Here is a 20,700-nt window from a genome sequence, read left to right on the forward strand (position 1 = left end):
CTGTAACACCAACCCCAGCTGTGTTGGAGTAACCCTTGTGTTGCCACCCCCTGGGAGGAGTAAGAGCCAGCAGAAATGGGATGTTCCCAGTGGGTTTAGGGACCTCTATCTACAGCAGAGCACTTGTGAGTGAACACCACCAGACCCCATTCCCTGTGATCTTACAGATGATACTTTCCCCACAATAACAACCCCTTTTGCCTCATCTTTTGTAAATGTTCTGTCACCAGTCCCCCCTCAATCTCATCTCATCCACAGCACCCCTTTCATTCACAGGCTTGTCATCCAATTCCAAACTCTCTTTTTTTCCCCATATAGGTTCATCCAGCTTTCAAGTCACTCAACAACACCCCCTTTCTTCCATCAAAGTCCAAGCTGTGCCTCCACGTCATTCTCAGCTCTCCTCCCATCAATATTCTATATATGGAAGATCCATTTTTACTTATTTTAAAAATCAGGAAGAAATATGTATTTTTAGGCAGTTTAAGGACAGGAATTCTTCCCTTCTTACAGAAAGGTTAGAAGTAAGAAAAATCAAGTGCTTCAACACTAAAAGAAATGGAAAAAGACCACTCATCAGCTCAGTCCTTGTGAACTCCTAGCTCTACACTGATCAATCCAGTTCATCAGACATAGGAATGACTCAGTTTTGCCACAAACAATCAAAACGACCTGGAGACATGACCTGAACTGCCAATGACTAATATCCTAATACTTATATGACTAAATCTCCACTATTTTCCACAGCACCGTATTCACACTCTGCTGATCATCACAGTTCATCTCAACACCCCCTCTGGCATCATTACAAACCCTTGGGCATCACAACCATTTACAGGAATTTCCTTACAGAAGGATAATTAGGTGTGGTGGAATGTAACTTCAGTTCAAGTCAAAATTAGTACCTTTTGGAAACTGGACACAGTTATGAAAATAGAGAATCTACTCCTAACAGGGAATTTAACCCATGCTGGATAGATCTTGTCAATGCCATGAGAACAGAACCTGAGGGAGCAGCTGGAGCTGTGCCAGGGCAGGGTCAGGCTGGAGCTCAGGAAAAGGCTCTTCCCCAGAGGGTGCTGGGCACTGCCCAGGCTCCCCAGGGAATGGGCACAGCCCCAAGGCTGCCACAGCTCCAGGAGGGTTTGGACAATGCTGCCAGGGATGCACAGGGTGGGATTGTTGGGGTGTCTGGACAGGGGCTGGACTCAATCCTTGCAGGGATCCTCTCCAGCTCTGGATATTCTGTGATTCATTTAAATTTCAAGCAATTAGTGTAAATTAAGCCCTGAGTCTACAAAAGCAACCAGAGAAATCTTGCCTAAAGAAACACTTTTCAAAACCAGGACTTCAATGCTTTGATAAAGCACTTTGATAAAGGCTTTCCAAGACACTGGGGACAACATTTCAGAATATTATGATCCTATAATGGTTTGTGTTGGAAAGAACAGTAAAGCCCACCTTGTCTCAGCCCCCTGCCATAGGCAGGGACACCTTCCAATAGGCCAGGTTTTTCAGAGCCCCAACATGGGCCTTGAACACTCCCAGGGATAGGATCTTGATACTATAACTAGATAAATACTCTCATTTATCTAATGCACAGAAATCACAGTGAGTTTGTAGAAATAGGACCTTCATCCCAGACTCTTAGATGAGCTACCTTCAGCAGGTAAGTGGAGATACATATGTATTTCATTCTTTGCTGGACTGAACCAAACACAACTTTGTCAATCACAAATAATTTTGCCCCAGTTCATTGTAGTATTTGAAATTACAACATGTTTTTCAGAAGTAAAAAAAAGGCACTAAGTTTTCATAGTCTTCTCAGTACACAAGCATTGGATGTGTATCAAGTACTGTTTTGCTGTGTTTCCTTGTATCTAGCTTAGAATATCGCTTCATTCTGCACTTAATGCTCAAAGGGCAAGAACAAGAGGAATGGTTTGAAACTATATACTAAAAATAGCTTTGTTTGAGCTTTTGGGGGGTAGAATAATCAAAATGTTTTAACAAAACAAGTCGTTGGTTTGGCAGGGCACTCAGCAGGGACTTTGTAGCTACTCCCTAATCCCCAATCCAGCACTGGCTGTCTCTGCCCACAACGGTGAGTGTGCTTCAGCATTTATAAACTGCATTCTTTACACATCATCAACTCCTCAGAGAAAAAGGAGGGCAAGAGTGATTGCTTGATTGGAGCTGAATCCTGCCTGAGGGGTATCCCACAAACAGCTGATCAGATCTCTGCAAGATGTCCTGTTTGTTTGCATCCACCCACTGGTGGATGTGCTTCTTGGAATCAATGCTGATCCAGAACTGAAACCACAGAGAAGGTTTTACTGGGGATGGCAGCAATGTGGCCAACTCATTTTTACAGTCACTTGGCCCAGACACAGATTTATGTAAGGTCAACAATCACTAAAATGGCAGCGTCTTTTGGGTTTGGCTTTAACACAAATTGTTCAGCAGTTATTGTGGAAGACTTCTGAAAGTTATTTAGGGTTTGCTTTTTTTGCACCTTAGGCAATCTCTTACACTGTTTAAGCATCTATTCCCAGTGGCCATAGGCCATATTTTTCCCTCTCTCTCAGGAAAACACTGCAAAAATTTCATCTACTAATTTTACCCTCTGCTCTTGTGCAGAGGTGGGAAGGCCCTGGCACAGGGTGCCCAGAGAAGCTGTGGCTGCCCCTGGATCCCTGGCAGTGCCCAAGGCCAGGCTGGATGGGGCTTGGAGCAACCTGGGACAGTGGAAGATGTTCGTGTCCATGACAGGGGGTGAAATGAGATGATCTTCAAGACATCTTGCAACACAGGACATTTTAAAACTTTACAATTCCATGATTATTTACTCAAAAGAAATGTTGCAATGAAGCTGGAAGGGGGTGAAATCCCCTGCTTAAAACCTTACCCAAAACTCCAAGGCAGTCTATCCTTACAGGCAGAAGCTGGTGTTCTGATAAACAGGGAAGTGCCAAGTTCAGAAAGCAGCACCACGCACCCAGGAAAGGAGCTCATGCCAGCTGAACTCCAGAACATGGTGCTGTCTAGCATCTACAAATGACTTAATCTGCTCACTTCTACGTCCCAAAAGCAGAAGAAAACAAAACCACAACAATCTATCCTAACCTTTACCCTAAAACTACAGTCCTGGCAAAGAGCATTCCCCACTGGCAATATCAGGGGGTCGCAGAATTGGTTGGGTTGGAAGGGCCCTTAAAAGACTATTTTGTTCCATGATGATCCCTTCTGTAGAAAGGGATTTCATGGAGTATCACAGAGAAGTTTTACCCTTTATACAAAATAGCAAAATGCAGGCCAGAAGCAGACCAAACAGGTAATTTCTTCTGAATTTTAACCTAATTTTTGGAGGATAAATCTTCTGGGAAGTTTCTCCTTTTGATCACCCTCACATCACTGCCAATAGCTTCTACCATTCCCAGTGAGAACTTCGGTTTTTCTAGGCAACAGCTGTAGAAAAATGCAATTTATCTCCAACATTTATCATTGTCAAAATTTTAGAACATAAAGAAGAAGGAACAAACCAGGGTAAATTTTTATTAAAAATCTTCGGCTAGCTATTGCCTACACCGGGAATTCAAAGGGGAATGTTTACAACATTTATAAACAATTCCAGCTCTCCAGATAAATACCATGTGATTTCACCTCTCTCCAAACTGTTTTCTCATGCACGTCTGAAGTTTCATTCCTGTCTGAGACTCACCGAAGTTCCCAAAGCAAATAGTCTTTCATGGCTGTGGGTCAGGAACCACAGTTAGCAGGAGGGCAGCAGAGGTGGCGATAACCTCAATTGCAGTTATTTCCATGACTCTGTGAACAATGGAAACCTGAGAGTTCACATTATCTATCCTATGTGGGGAACATTTTTGCCCAGACTAAATAGCAGTCCTTTGCTTGTTCACAAAATGCTCATTTAAAGCTAAATGTGCACTCTTGTTTTGAGCAAAAACACCACTACATTACACAGAGCCCAGAACCCCTCCTTTTTTAAAGGCTTTTCTCCTGGAAGTCTTCTGGCACAGGCAGAGGGAAATCGGGGAGGTTCTAGCATGATACGTCACTTCACACTTCCCTGTTGTCAACAAAAGTCACAGAGTTGCATCCTGACATAGAAGATGGAGAAAGAAAGGAAAGGAAACATGGAACAGAGTCCACATACTAAGACCAGAACATTTAGAAATTCCCCCTCTGCTCCCTAACCCACCACCAAGTTTCTTAAAGATTTACAGTGCAACTCTTGCCTCATTTTCTTCATTGATTGCAAAACTCAAGCAAAGTTACCTCATTAACTTGTTTTTTGTCCAAGTGAAAAATTTGACCAGAACTTGTTGAAGCAATTTCTTCATAGACCTTGTAACCAATATGATCCCTGTCATCACAGTCTCCAGTCAGCACAAACACCACCTGGATTTAAAAAACAAAAACAAAAAGCAGTGAATCATTGGACACATGGTGCACAGGTGAGGAAAACACTGCCACAGGAGCATTAAGGCAAGACAACAGAAGAATATGTCACTTGAGATGGGTTTGTTACTCTACATGGACAGAGGCATTGCACTCAGTAATGATGGAAAAAGCAATGCAGAAGAAAAGGAATAGATAAAAATCCCTTTAAAAATCAATCAACCCTGTCATTCACACAATACCTCTTTTAGAGCAACAACAACAACAAAAAAAACCACATAAGTGATAAGCTGCCAAAACCACATATACTGGTAGAAGACTCAGTTACATTATTTAATACACAATAATAAAAGAATATTCTACTAAGTTTTTCCTTACTCAGATCAGTTAACTGTATTAAAAAAAATTAAATACTTGGAATGCAGTATTATGGTCCCTTCTGTAAAAAGATTTCACCAAGTTTTACACAGGAGAAGTCTACCCTTAGTCATTGAGAAAACAGCATTAAACACACAATCCAGCTGGGAATGCAAATACCCTCAGTACCTGTGACTGTTTCTGTTGGATGAGTTGAAGCACTTCATGGGTCAGTCTGTAATCCTTGGATCGGGCATCAGTAAAGACATAGATGAAAGAGCCAGGCAGGGAAATTTCTAGAGCAATCTTTATTGCCCCAATGCTCATCTCTGGACAGTCTCCACCACCCTGTTCACAAGCAGAAATAAAACATAATTTTTTTTTAAGAAAAAAACCATACCAAATAAGTTACTTTCTTTTGGGACATTCAAGACAGATACTTCCCCAGCCTCTAATCATTTATTCACCTTTTCTACCCTAAGAATTTTATGGTTTCTGCAGAATGCTGTAAGACACTCACAAGCAGCAATTGCAACAATTCCAAAGGGGAAATAAAGTCAAAGGAAGAGACCTGATGTTGGCTGGCATCACAGTCACTCCTATCCACATCCTACTCAGCTCCAGATTTTGTGACAGCCCCATTTCCCACACTCACACGTTGTCATATACAGCAAGAGTTCTATTTCCCAAATTACATTGGGGTCACCTTGTGTTGCCATTGTAGTGCAAGAGTTCTATTACCATTACATTGCAAAGGTTCCATATTGCTAGAGTTTCATACCTCCTTGATGTTTCTCATAGACAGCTCCTCCAGGCACTGACTCCTCCTTATCCTCACAGTACCCAACTGACTCCAGTTCTTCCCTCGGCCAACCAATCCACTCTTTATAACACTCTTCTTATTGGCTACAGCTGTGGCCTGTTAACATCAGGCTTGCTCCTAAGCTTTAATCATTAACCCAGCTGCAACTCTTTAGGGGGTACAATTACTTTCTATACTACCTTTATTTACTTATATTCTATCCCCCCACACTCACATGCTCCCTTCCTGGCTGACATCTCCCCTGCTCTGGTAGCACACAGCAGCCACAGAAGGCCAGGGGCACAGACAGATGGGAAATGGTGCCAGGCAGGCAGGGCTGAGCTCCAGGAGCACCTGTGGACACCACAGCAGCCAGAACCTGCCCTGGACTCCACCCTGGCACAGGGAGCTCAGCAGAGGGCACAGGTGCTGTCCTCCCACAGCTCTGCACTGCAGCAGCTGCCAAGCTGGAGGTTTTTCAGACCATGTGTTCAATCAAAACGCTTCCAAATATGACTTTATCTTTATAGGAAAGGATTCATTTTTCTCACTGAATTAAGAAATTGGGAAAAATACTGTTTAAATAAAAGCTAACTTACATAAAAATTAACTTGGCATATTGAAGACAGAACTTTCCAAAGAGCTAATGCAAACTGTAAAACTTGCCCTGTCATCTACAATAGATCTCTGCATATTAAGTATTAAAAATAAAATTGATTTCTTTTATTTTTACCATCAACGTGCCTTCACACAAACATATGTACAAATCTACACATGCTGGAAAAGAAGGCAAAAAGAGAGCAGTCCTTCAAACTTAAGAATTTTGTTTGTCCTTAGTGAAATGTTCATATTGGGAACAAGTTTAACCTATCAGTATCCTTAATTCAATTTCAAAGCAAGAATATTAATAAGTTTCTCATCTATGCTAAAGAATAACCATGTGGTCACTTTTTCTGTAAGTCATATAAGAACCACTGCTCTTTTTCAAAGTCAGTTCTCCTAAATGTAGCCATAATTTTATGGGAAAAGCAAGTGGTAGACTCCAGACAGCCTGAAATTCAAGAGAGAACTCTCCAAGATTTTTGACACATATCAGAACTTTATCTTGGCAATGCCTATACAGTCCAATGGGACACATCAGTATTTCCAAATTCTTTCAGCAGAAGACTCTTCCACATAAAGCTTTAATTTGTGGGCAAAGTCAAAATAATACCTAATTTATGCCGACATCTACTTGAAACAGGAAAATTTCTATCCCACTTCAAGTCTACTTGATTATCATCTCATAATATTCTCTATGGCAGCATCTGTTTTCTACATAGAACACCAAAAGTACTACTGAGCTAAATGGCTGTTCTGAGAACAAGCATGGACTTTTTTATTCCTATAATGTAGAATAATACTGTTAAAAGTCAGCTGGTAAAACAACAAAACATCATCATCATGGAATGGTTTGGATTGGAAGGACCTTAAAGCCCATCCAGTGTCACCCCTGCCATGGGCAGGGACACCTCCCACTATCCCAACTTGTTCCATGCCCCATCCAACCTTGCTTGGGACACTTACAGGGATCCAGGGGCAGCCACAGTTTCCCTGAGCACCCTGTGCCAGGGCCTTCCCCCCTTCACAGGCAGAATTGCTTCCTAACATTTAACATTAGTATTATCTTTACTTAAATTTTAAAAAGTAGAAAAATTTCCATCCAGTGCATTCAGTATTTCCTGCCTTTCTCTCCAAATTGAAATTAAATACAACTACCTCATGAAACTTTCTGGAAAAGCTGAGGTGAGTGAAGCTCATGAAGCTTCATTTTCCCTTCAGTTTGAACAGGCCCACAGAAATACACAAAAAATCTGCTTAACCAAAAAAAAAAAAAGTCCACCAAAAAAAAAAAAACCCCAAACACCAAAAAAACCCCAAAACATCAAAAAACCAAAACCAACACTAACACTAAGGAGCCATTGCTGCCCAAGTCCATGTTCTTATCACACTGTCTGTAAGAATGATTCAAAGATAATTACAGATGAAATACAGATGATACCTCCTAAGCTGATCCTGTATCCATGGCACATGTCTTTTATCACACTGAATGTAAAAGGAACAGGGCCCAGTTTCTGCAGTGAAATGTACACAGCCCTGTTTTTACCTGATGTCAAATGTCAGCCAAAAGACCCTCCAACTATTCTGTGACAGATGAATGGAAAACAAGAGCTGGGGTTACCCTGATGTTCAGGGAGGACAAGTTGAGCATATTTTGATATAATATGTTTTATACACAAGATGCCTTGAAATATTTATCTTCACCTTAATTTTAGCTTTGTTCACTAATGAGAATATTTGGTCCATGCCCTTTCTCAAAATGAACCCAGCTCAAAATTTCCTCTACCTCCACAACATTCTTGAATCCTTTATCAGTCATTTTGGAAAAATACTGGTAACAAACCTGCAGAAAGTGTTTATATTTTCTCTACTGCAATATGACCTATCAGTCCTGTTCTAATAATTTTTTTATTTCTGTTTTGGTCCTTCACCACTACAATGGCTGAATACAAGTCAGTGAGAGCCTTCATATAGCAGAATGAGCATATCTTGAAAGTAATTATGAAATATGCGATCAACCAGCATTAAAGAATGAAATTTAAAATTAAGTAGACAGAAACTTTTAAACAACTTGATTAGAAATTAAGAGTTTGAAATTCCCCAAAGCTTCACCTAATACATCCACCTTTTAGAAACAGCTGCAATTACTGTCCAGTACAACTACTGAGGAAACAAAACATGACAACTGGATGGAGTTTTAAACCTTAAATTTCCCCATGAAGAAGAAAACCGCAATAGCTTTTGTTTTCTCTGGATTTCAAACCTCCCGCCAACTTTTAAAGTAATCTTCAAGCAATCTGCTCTTACAGGGACTACATCATGTGCCAGTTTCTGAGGGAGAGCCTGTCTGGCACTACTGACTCCAGCAAGGTTCACCACAGGTCAGAAGCATTTTCCTTGGTTAAAGACAGGACAATAGGAGCATATGTTCTGTCAGTAAGGATAACTCCACTCCAGTACTTCCTCCTTTCTTTCTATCAGCTGAAGGAACAGCTGGAGCAGTGGAAGGGAAAAGTCAGGTTGGATCTCAGGAAAAGGTTCCTCCCCCAAAGAGTGGTGGGCACTGCCCAGGCTCCCCAGGGAATGGGCACGGCCCTGAGGCTGCCAGAGCTCCAGGAGCATCTGGGCAACACTCTCAGGGATGCACAGGGTGGGACTGTTGGGGTATCTGGGCAGGGACAGGGGCTGGTCCTGTGAGTCCCTTCCCACTCAGGATATTCTGTGATTCTCAGAAGCCTTTGAATCATTAAGTGCCAAGTAATGCACAGCAGGGAAGGCAGCACCTATGGAAAACCTGATGGGAATGAGAGTCCTCTTGCTTGAATGGTGTTCATGGAATGTAATATCCATAATACAGTAAAAGCAAAATAATCCATAAACGTCTCTGTGGACAAGTGGCAGGCCTAATGGAAATGCCAACTAAATGTTAGCATTATCTAACTATTCCTTCTTGTGTTATTGGACCAAATCTCCACACAATGATGTAAACTAAGACAGAGGAATGAATCATAACCCGAAATTAGGACGAGCAGGAAGCTGACAGTTTGTGCAGGCAAAATGACAGAGAAAAGTGATCTACATCTTCATGAATTCCTGCAGCAGGAATAACAGCACAAGAGGAAAGATGGCGTGAGGAAACAGTCTTTGCTAGAACCACATAGGAAACAGGTTACTCACCTGAACATAAAGTTCCCTAAGTTCAAATTGAAATTTCTTGGGATCTGTGGTTATTGTCACTGGACCAATTTCTAGAATGAAATACAAAAAAAACCAGAGTTATCCAAAGACATAAGGTAGTAAAAAAAAATTGAAATTAAAAGCATTCAAAATAGTAGAGAATGATATCCCCAGTACTGAAACCTGTGATTTCAAATCTGGTAACTTCAATCTTCCAGTATTACCAACCTCTATGTGCCTTAAACATTCATAGGCACATAAAGCCTTTCACCTTTGATTTTGATCAAACATTTAATTCTTCTTAGTAATAAAAAGAGAACAAAAATTCCCAGAACAAATGTTGCTGGACCAAGAAATAATGTATTTTTCCAGAAAGAGCCTCTTCAGACTAGAAAAAACGAGGCTTTGGGAAAAGGTTATAGTGGCCTTCCAGTGCCTAAAGGTGCTCAGGGAGAGTTGGAGAGGGACTTTAGACAAAGAGGGCCTGGGGGGACAGGACAAGGGGCAATGGCCTCCGACTTAGAAGATATCAGATACTGGAGAAGCAGCTCTTCCCTGTGAGGGAGAGGAGGCCCTGCCACAGAGTGCTGAGAGAAGCTGTGGCTGCCCCTGGATCCCTGGAAGCATCCAAGACCAGGCTGGATGAGGCATGGAGTAACCTGGGACAGTGGAAGGTATCCCTGCCCATGACAGAGGGGGAAACGAGATGAATTTAAGGTTCCTTCCAACCCAAACCATTCCACAACTATGTGACTGTAGGTAAACATGAAGAGATCTCTTTGGACAGAATACACATACTTGGCTTTGCAATTTTACACCTGTAAAAAAAAAAGATGGAAAAAAACCACATGTGCTACATCTCCTCCCTGAAAAAAAAAATCTACCCCTGGAAAAATCCCAGTGTGAGCCCTATCCAAAATCCAGCACATCTAGCAGGAGCTGTCAGAAAGAACCAAAGCAGAAACAACTTCATTCATGGCATTTGCCATGTCTGGCTACTGAGGAAGGGCAGCACATCCAAGTGAAGTTGCCTGGGGTGTGTAACAGCAGCACACACATGAGCATTTCCCAATCCCATGGAGCTGTCCCTCTGCCCCTCACACAGCTGCCTTCCTGACTGGTATCAATGTGATTCCAGCCAGCTGGCTGCTATGCTGTGATTTCCTGCCTGTTCACCTCAATCTGCCTTGGCACCAGTGCCCTCCATTCTGTGCCTGGCCCGGGCAGGCACTGATGCCCTGGCCACGGGCACTCGCCCAGCTCAGCGAGCGCAGTCAGGGTGCTATGCCAAAAATCAATAAATAAACACACACACACAAATGAAGAGATTTCTGCCAGCTGAGTGCTCCAAAGCACTCAAAGAGATCAGCTGAGTCCCGACAGAGCAAATGGGGCACAATTCTGCTGTCAGGGTAAAAGCCAAGCATGAAACTGCAACGGTGCTGATTTAATACAGCTGCAGCTTACCAGGAAGTGCTGCCTCAGCAGACCTCACAACACTTTCCAAGCTCTATAAAAGTTAATATGCACTTATCTTCCATATAATACAGACATTTTTCTTTTTTAAACAACCCAAAGTTTTATTTCACTGGAGTTACAACAACTGCCATCACTAAGTTCTACTCTAATCACACCAGTATTTGCTGGGCAAGCTCTATTTATGGATGTCTTTTGGTTTAATTTCTTTCAAAGTCACCCACGAGATCACACAAAACCTTTCCTAGAATATTAAACTGTCCTTGGGGATTTTTTGTATGGCTGTGAGTCATTTATCTGTGAATTCCATGTACTAAAATGCTGCACTACCAGTAAAAGAGCCATTATAAGGACTCAGTGTTCCTTCACATACCTCATCCTGCTGTGCTCCTGCTCCCCCTGGCACTATTCTCCTTTGAGGATCCTTTACAGCAAACACCTGCAATAAAGCTACCTCCAAATTGTTTTGCTTCCAATCTCCCCCTTGCCAAGCACTTATCTAAAGCACATCACTGACTGGAGTTTATCCATACAGTAACCCCACTAGCTTCATTATTCCCATCCTTGAGGGATTCAGTGTTTCAGTCTAGAGCAGTAAATCCTTTGGAAAGGCTTTCTTACCCTATAAAATAAAGATCTGAAAGGCAAGACTCCTTCAGCTAAGCTAAAACAGCCCATCAGGTCAGTTGGGCTGAGAACTTGGCCTTATTCCCCCACAGGCAGCACGGGCTGGCTCCAGCAGTGCCAATGCCAAGCAGAGCTGGCCAGCTTCCTGCAGGATCAGGGCTCCAGCTGCCCTCTGCCGAGACCTCAGCTGGGAAATGGCACCCGGGCCATAGGAGCCAGGCAGGCTCAGTCAGCATCAAGTGCTGTGGGCAGGACAGAGCAGAGAGCCCCACAGGAGCCATGCAGGGCAGGTGTCCTCAGCTGATTCCACAGCCAAGGCCATGTCTGAATGGTGATGGTGCTCCTCCACACCGGCTGAACACTCACCAGCTTGTCCCAAAAAACACGGCAGCTGTCCTTCACTTACTGCTGTGCCACCAGCTTATGTCATCTGCCTGCCAGAAGAGCTTTAAAAGCCTTCACCAGCTTCAGTTTCTTTCATCCTCATTTGGTGACCTCCAAGTACAGCCCAAATAAGGCTATTTCACCAACACAGGTGAACATAGGCCTTCAAAGTGTCCAGAATATAAAAAAAAAGAGCATTGTGAGAAGTGATTTAAATTTACATAACAAGCATAGTTTAAACAGAATATTCACTCAGACACTACACCCTGTAAACACACCAAGCAGAAGAAAATAATAAATTTTTTAACCTTATTACCTTTATGGTGAAGCTTGACACATGGAATACTCTAACAGAATACAGAATCACAGAATGGTTTGGATTGGAAGAGACCTTAAAGCCCATCCAATTCCATCCTTTGCCATGGGCAAGGACACCTTCCACTAGCCCAGGCTGCTCCAAGCTCCGTCCAACCTGCCCTTGGACATTTCCAGTGAAGGGGAGGTGTGGTTTCCCATTCTCATGCTGCAATCTGAATCCATTTTTAGGGTCTGATATAGGAATAATTGGGACTGGTTTGTTGTGGAGGTCTCTCCATTGCTCACTACTCCAAAACTTTCATGGTCACCCAGAGGGAGCTGTGCAAAGGTAAAAAAGCTGACACAGCCCCAGAATAGCAGCAAGTCTTTTTGAGGCACCAACCCAATCCTCTGGCCTCACAAGTACAGTGTAAATGTCAGCTCTTCCAGACTTGGGTATCAACAGTCAGATTTGCACATACACAGACTGGTACCAGCCAAAAGGAAATGTTTTAAAGGAATGGCTGCACATCCCTGAGCAAAGCCTGGACTTCCAAAACTGAAATCACAAAAGTCAATGTAGCCACTGTGGCATCTAAGCTTGTACCTAAGCAATAAAACCATGACAACATATGACTGAATAACACAGATCAAGGATTTTGATGCTTCCTTTCTGGGGAAAGTCTTGTAAAAACCATCTCACTGGTAAATAAGGAGAAAAGCCTGCAGCAACCTGAGAAACTGGCCAGTCCAAAAGGCCCTGCTGTTTTTCCATGGCTTTCTGCCACACCTCAAATGGCCACATGTTTATGTGCAAGCTGAGCAGCAAGCATGTTGGGAAAACCACAGATTTCCCCATGACACACAATCACACATAATTAGCACTGACGGTGATTGCAAGTTTGGCACTCCCCTAGTCCTGACCACGGAACACATCTGCACCAAATGTCTGCTTCGGACAGCTGGGTGCTTTAGGAGATCTAGCAAAGGAATATGGAAGTCTTTTGCCTACCTCTCATCAACTCAGAACACTGGATTTGTTTATTCCAGAAGGAATAAGAAAGCTCTAAGCGATACATGGTAGTTGAAGGAATTTTGGCAGAGATGCTAAACCTTGTGGAGTGCTCTCACCCACAGAATTCCTTCTTCTAATTCACAGCAAGGATGTTTTCCTGATGCAAAACCATATCCAGAATTAAAACTAACTAACTAAATGCATAAAGCAAAGATATACCCCAAAAAAGTCTCCACATCTTTGAGTACTTCCAAAGAAATATCAATTTCAAAATTATGACACCACAAATGAAAGAGTAAAGTAGAAAAAACCAAAACCTCAAAGCCTACCACAGAATAGCAACAAATTCCTGATACTCCAATGACAATATTAATATTATATATAATACCAAAATAATTACAGCGACATTATATAACTACATTAATTAGATACTAATAAAAACTAATATTATAGTTAGCATATGTAGTTATCTCTATAGTTATTAGTATATTTTATAAGTTATCTCTTCATAACACAGTAGGCACATAAAAAGCCTGTGTGACAATTATCTTCCACATTCTTTTTTATTTTTGAAGTGGACTCACAAGTCTAGCACTGGACAATTTTGACAGTTTTTGAGATCAGAGGATTACTATGGGTTTCACATACCCACATATACAAATCCTCACCCTCACACTGATATATGTGTGTGTATGAGTACACGTATATAAAATAATTTTTAACACAAATGAAGCAATGCTCAAGGATTAGGAGTAATCACATTAGACTGCTGAAATGCCTAAACCAAGATCCCTGCCAAAAGAAGCTGGTGTGCAATTATTCCTTAAGAGCCATTTCCTGAGGGTGCTGAGCACAGAGGTTTATCTGATTTAATGTTCTTTTCAGAGAAAGAAGAGAACTGTATCCAATCCATTGCAAAGCTCTGCTTATAATGCCTCTGAAGACCTTTAGGAACAGCCACTGCCAACAATTCAGAGAATAAGAACAATGATAGAGCAGCTCCAGCCAGGCTCAAGCCAGCTGTCCAGCCTGAGGGCACAGAAACAGAAACCTGCAATTTTCCACCAGCAAATTGGGTCCTGCAGGCTCTTCCCTCTACAGACCCCTCATGAGCTGCCACTGGAAGTGCTTCACAGGGCTCTCCTTCTCCTTAAAGAGAGAGGCATCACACAGGTTAAACCACATAGAAGAAAACCACTTGTAACTGACATCTCAAATAGTAATGAGCAGTTTTGTTCCTCACACAGCTGACAAGTACATGAACACCGGATCAGAAGCTGTTTCATAGCATTATGTTTTAATGCATCAAAAAATGCTGCTCCATTTGAAGTGATTGCAAATTTCTGTTGTAGACTCCACCATGGAGTAAAACAGACCTAACTTAAAGCCTTGTGCTTCATGCTCTGAAGGGAAGGACACCCCCAACTGCCATTCAGACGATGGGAGCTGTGTGGATAGAAACCTTGATGAATTTTTCCAGCAGCACCAGGCAGCACTGGAGATGCTGCCTACAGCCATGAGCCCTCCATGGCTAACACACATCCCATGGGAATGACCATCCCAATGGATTCAGTGAGCACTGAGTAAGCCAAGATGCTTAGCACTAGAACCTGTAACAGAGTATTTAAAGTTTCCTCCTAAATGATATTTCCTCATGACTCAGCTGCTTTCAGATTCTAACCTGGCTATAATGAATTTTTTGAAGAGCCCAGAAACTGCAGCGAGCAACTTTTACCAGATTCTTAACCAGAGAGAAATGAGCCAAACCAGCCCAGAAAGCTCACATTTCCTTAATACACTCACTTTTTTATTTCTTAAATCAGTTTTCAGCCTCATGACTTATGACTACTAAGTGTTACAGCAGACAAGAAGGAGTCAGACTGCTCAGAGTTTTTCACCCAGTTTTTCATGAGTTGGCTGTTCACAGACAAACCAGATAGATTATCCTGGGAACTGCAGAGCCCTGCTAAGCAGTCCAACCCAGCACCAGTGAAACTGATGAAGCTCCATCCCCATGGATGGCAAGGGCCACCACCCTCATGCATCAAACTCTCCACCTCAGGACAGTGGCCAGAGCCTGGCTGAAACTCAGTGACCAAAGACCTAACACAAGCTTTAGAAGCAATGTGCCTTAGCAAGTGCCACGTTTGTGATGTTATTTCCCATTGTTTTAATAGTTATGAGCTCATGACTTTTTTTAATAAAAATAACAATGAAAAAAAAAAGTATTATACATGCTTCATTTCTTGGAAAAGAAAGCTCACTTGGAGACCCACAGTGGGTAAAATCTATTATTCTCATCTTTTGTCTATTGCAACAAGCACTAAGTTTAGCTTATGAGCCTCAAGTGTAGTTGTCTAAAAGTTATTAACCACATGCAGTAAGAAACAATAAAAATCAGGGACAGATTTGCCCAGCACACTGTTAACTCCACCTTCTCAGAACTACAGTCACAAACCACAGGGTGTGGAGAGTAATCTCCTCTACCCAGAGATGGTTAAAACAAATCCAGATTTGCTACAAATGCTTTCTTAAATAGGTGATGCACTAAACAGTCTTGGAACTTCTCAAACCCTTTGCATGAGTGGCACATCACGTTAACCAAGGAGTCCTACTTAAATAAACTACTCCCTTGGAGTAGGCTGGAAATAAGAAAAAGATAGCTTCAGTGCAATAGAAACACAGGTTGATTATTGTTCTGAGGCAGCAATCCATCTGAACATCTCCTCTAGCTCCACTGCAAGGCCAGAAGTTTTTGTCTATTTCTGGTGCACAACTATGGGCAAAGAGACCAGAAAACTTGAGTCCATGTGGTTCAGATTTAAAATAATGACTTTAGTGTCTAATAAATGTCCCAAAACAAAAGGACACAAAGCAAGGTTTTTTCCTTTCTGGGGACAAGCGAACATACTGAATGCTGAAATCTGGAGCAGCCCCACCTTCCTCCTCCCTGCCTCAGCCTTTAGCACAGCCTGGAGGTCCGTTCCCAGCGGGGCCACAGTGCCGTGTCTGAGCTGGCTCTGCTGCCTCTGGCCAGCCCCCCATGGATGGCTGCCCAACTCCCAGCCCAGCCACGGCTGGCAACTTGGCTGACAGGCCCTGAGAGAGGCCAAGGGCTGAGCGAGCCACGGAAATTATGGGAAGCTCTTACAACTAGGTGGTCCCTGACATGCAAGCCTTGAGCTTGAGCTCCATCCCAGCACTGAGTACATCCAGGACTGCAGCCTGTGCTCTCGTGCATCTCCTGTGTGCCCAGAGCTTTGGGGTTTGTGCTTGCCTGTCCGGCACTGCCACTACTGCAGGCGTCCATGGGGCTGCTTCGCTTTTCCAACAACAAAAGGCACGAGCAGACACAAGGGGAAAAAGCTTTGAGCAATTTGCTTTACTCAGCCTACAGTAAAGGACAAACAGCTGATAAGGACTGCAGACACAGCTTCCTTACTGTCCAGCCTGGGAGCAGTGCTGGATCCCAGGGCTGGCCCACGTTCCCAACTCCCACTGAACATCTGAGAAGGTCATCAGCTCACTTTCTGTTTGTGTTTATTTCCCCTTGTTAACAACAGGCTGAGCAGAGTAAAACTCAGTTCATAATGCTCTTTAAATTTTTTCTCCAGACTGAACTCCAGTTCAGTCCAGGTCTATTTCTGTCTCATCTCTGGGTCTGTGTATTTTGGCACTGCTCCTTCTACACTTGTAATGGCACTGGATAAAGAATGCGCACTGAGGAATCGGGCAGGAACAAATGCAACTACCCATTTCACAGTGCTGCTTTGTGATTAGTTACCTTACCATGCTGAAGTCAAATCAAGAAGGATTTAAAACACAATTTTTAATTCACAATTTATACTTAACATTGCATTACAAAATGAACTTATTTACTGTGACATCTGGCATGATTGATTTTGAGCTGCTGTCCACGCCGCTGTCGGCCAGGAATATCCGAGCTCAACCGTCGGGAGCCTCCTGGCACTGCAAGGTAGCACAGCCTCGTCCATAAAGCTCCTTCTCCTTCTTCATGGAACTCAGGCTCCCACCGTGTCCCCAAGTGTACCTCACCATAAGAGGGGTCCAGTGGCCAACTGGCAAAAGAAGTGACTGCTTCTTTTATTTGCAGGATAGATTAATTCAATTACAATAGCTAATTAAAAACTTCTTCTGCTTGGAAGATTATATTCCCAGATTACTTCCTTCAAAGAGATGTGGAAGATCCTTGGAGAGAGCTACCTTACTGAAGCCAAGTCAGCTTTTTGATCTTGAGACATCAGCAAACTGAAAAGCAACTGGCTCTTTCCTGCTGAAAGTGCAGCTGCATTGCCTTCCCACAGGATAAGGAATAACTAATGCATTCAGAACCCACAGCTGCACAAAAGCAGACCCTGCAAGCAAATAAAGTCACCATCAGTAACCCAAGCATCCTGGGAGCAGGATAACCCAGTCCTGCTCAGTCTGGGATGAGGGGAAACATTCTACATCCCCATCATGTAGCACAAACCAAAGTCCCAAGGCAGGAATGGTACTTAACAGGGGTAATTACCCCCCAGTTATTAATAAAGCAGCAGTCAGTGTTTTCTTCAAGAAGCCATTCTCCTAACAAGCTTTATGGAGACCATGGCACTAATCCATCAGTCCTTAAAAGTGCCAAAAGACCATGGGAACACAAGGACCTCCCAGTGTATGTTCCCATATTATCCCTATCCTGCTCTTTAACAAGCTTATGTTGGGGGTTGCTTTCACATGGTAAAAGTTCATTTTATTTTAAACCACCATAGAATCATAGGCTTAGGTAGGAAGGGATCTTAAAGCTCATCTAGTTCCATCCCTTGGGCAGGGACATTCCACTGTCCCAGGTTGCTCCAAGCCCTGTCCAGCCTAGCCTTGGACACTGCCAGGGATCCAGGGGCAGCCCCAGCTTCTCTGGGCACCCTGTGCCAGGGCCCCCTCACCCTCAGAGGGAACAATTCCTTCCTAGCACTGAATCAATGCTGCCCTCTGGCAGTGGGAAGCCATTCCCCCTTGTCCTGTCCCTCCATCCCTTGTGAAAAGTCTCTCTCCATCTTTCCTGTGGGCTCCTCTCAGGCACAGTGAGAGCTCCTGTCACCACAAAGCTTCTCATCTCCAGGCTGACCAATCCCAATGCTCTCAGCCTTTCCCCACAGGAGAGGGGCTCCAGCCCCCTGATCCCCGTGGTGGCTCTCCATCTGACCATGGATGCATTATGGTCTATTAGGTTTAAATGGGTCTCTGGCGGTTTCTCTGGCTGGAGGGAGTTACATGGCCTGGGACAAAAACACCACTGTTGGATATGAAGCTCAAACACAGTGTGGTAAGTTCTAGGCTTTTTTCCCTAAAAGAAACACAAAAAAAGGAAGGACTGAGCTAGAATTCCTTCAGATGCCAGACACAATCCTTGAAACACTAATTAAACTTTGCTCAGCAAAGTATCAGCAAACCACATAATTACACAATTAGCCCTAAACAAAGGGAAAAGATAGACACTAAACACAGACCTACCTACTTGAATAATTCAAGCACTACTAAACAGAGCCCCTCAGTTTTCATACCAAGCTACCAGTCTCTCAATAGAACACAAGGAATAAAGAAAAAAGTTCAATTTCGAAAATTCTAGGGGAATAAAACCAAGGTTCTAGGAGATGACCTGTGTCTGCCTGCACACATATTCATGTATGTGCATGAATGTCATCATTTAGATACTCAAAAAGGCTTTAGGATATATCCAGCTGCCATCCTTAGAGAATGCAGATTTCCAAACATAACAAAAATCACGTAATCTGACGCCAGCTGCTGGGAGAAGGAAGTGTCACATTCAGTACAAAATTCAGATATTCTGCATGAGGTTACTCTGTACCTAAAATATTCTTTTTTTCCTTTTTACTACTAGAAATGCATCTGTCTTCTTTCCAAGTAACTGACAGAGTTTTTATTGATTTCAGTCAGAACAGACCCTAGCTGCCGTCCAAGTATTCCACTATAAAGTGAATTGCTAAAGGATTACCAGTGTAAAACCATTAGAAACCCCAACCCTGTCCTTTCAGGCATTACAACTGTAAATTCAAATCTCTGTATCATTCCAGCTAAGTCTCCACTTCACAGAACTAATCCATGTGCAGCTGACAGAACACGGAATGTTACAGCAGATAACACTGTCCATGTACACCAATTATTCACTCTGACAATATCCAATTGGGAATATTATCCCTAGGGCTCTAACAAGGGTCCAGTGTTGCCTCAAATACTGTTGTGAATAAAGAGGCATCAATTTGTTGAAATTAGACCACTCATTTAAGGACGTTCAAAGAAGGGCTGTTACTGGTGGTTCCAGGTTAACATGGACTTTCTGTTCTTTTTAAAAAGCTATTACTAACTTGAACAGTGAAGACTCTAAATAATCCATTTTCAATTTCTACCTATCAGATACATTTCTTACTCCTGGTGAGGCTCTGTTGGAGAAGTTGGATCAGATGGTTTTTTCGAAGTGCCTTCTAACCTGGGCTGTTGCAGGACTCTTACTGTACAAGAAAGCAGTGGGAAAAAGAAGCAGAAAATAAGACTGCAAAATAACTTATCTGACAGAGCCAACCCAGGAAAAAGAGGATACTGAAACATTTTCATTCTATTTTTAAAAATACGTGGTTTGGATTGAAATGCCGATTTAAAAAGAAAGATATAGCAAGTTTTTCATGGCCAGATGAGCTCTCAAAAGCTTCATTACAGCACTGTTTACTTTGGTAACTGGCGAGTCAGCTGGAAGCAGCTCTCTCCCATCCCTTCACTTTTGCCTGTATCATTTGTAATTGTGTCATTTTCTAAATGGCACCAAGAAAAACATTTTTAAGCAGAAACCATTCAAGTAAGGGATAAACTTCTTGCGGAAGTCTAGAGAACCAAGGCTGAGAAACTGGAACGCTCACCACAACCCAGGGGAAGGGGAAAGGAGTCTGGCCAGGCTGAGCAGAGCCTCCACACTGCCAGAATAGCTCAGTGGTGACCGTGGTCTCACGTGTCTCCTCGCTCTCCATGGGCCACAGCAGTCAGAATGCCTTGCCTCTGGTTCTTCCCAGCTCTGAGTCTGGCCCAGCAGCACACCCAGGGCTCCCTGGCAGCTCTGCTCCCTGGGACAGGCTGCAGCCCCTGGAGCTGGGCTGCTGGGAAGAGGCACAGAGGCTCTTCTCCCCACTCTGCAGCACTGCACTCATTTCATGCTTCTAATCTGCCAGGAGAACCTAAAACCAGAACTTCTCCCCACAGTAGTTACACAAACCCTGAGAATGACTACTTGGTAAATGAATCCTGTTGCACAGAAGTCTCACACTCAGTGCTGCTGAGGATCTGGCTGCAAGACACACATCTTTAGCTGTCACTTTGGAAAGGCAATCTGCACATTCACTGACTTATGTAAACTGTGTGGTATGTAAACAATCCCCCAATCCATGCCTAAGCATCATTTCTGCCCACAGTCATTTGTCATATAAAATTGACATCTCAGTCAGAGAGCAAAGCACCTTATAATAGAGAATCATAGAAT

At 43.0% G+C, this 20,700-nt stretch overlaps 1 protein-coding gene across 1 annotated transcript in view; it reads right to left on the reverse strand.

Moving 5' to 3' along the window:
* The window catches only part of HMCN1 (hemicentin 1), a 165,055-nt gene that overhangs the window by 124,768 nt on the left and 19,587 nt on the right, over window positions 1-20,700 (reverse strand). Inside the window, exons 2-4 of the mRNA XM_054285795.1 lie at window positions 9,359-9,429; window positions 4,969-5,127; window positions 4,300-4,422 (exon numbers count right to left, since the gene is read on the reverse strand). Of these exons, the coding sequence (XP_054141770.1) occupies window positions 4,300-4,422; window positions 4,969-5,127; window positions 9,359-9,429 (353 nt within the window). The remainder of the gene's footprint in view (window positions 1-4,299; window positions 4,423-4,968; window positions 5,128-9,358; window positions 9,430-20,700) is intronic.

This window comes from Melozone crissalis, unplaced genomic scaffold (assembly GCF_028551555.1).
Source record: "Melozone crissalis strain CALT ecotype California unplaced genomic scaffold, PUWL_Pcris_2 ptg000045l_1, whole genome shotgun sequence".
Taxonomy (NCBI): domain Eukaryota; kingdom Metazoa; phylum Chordata; class Aves; order Passeriformes; family Passerellidae; genus Melozone; species Melozone crissalis.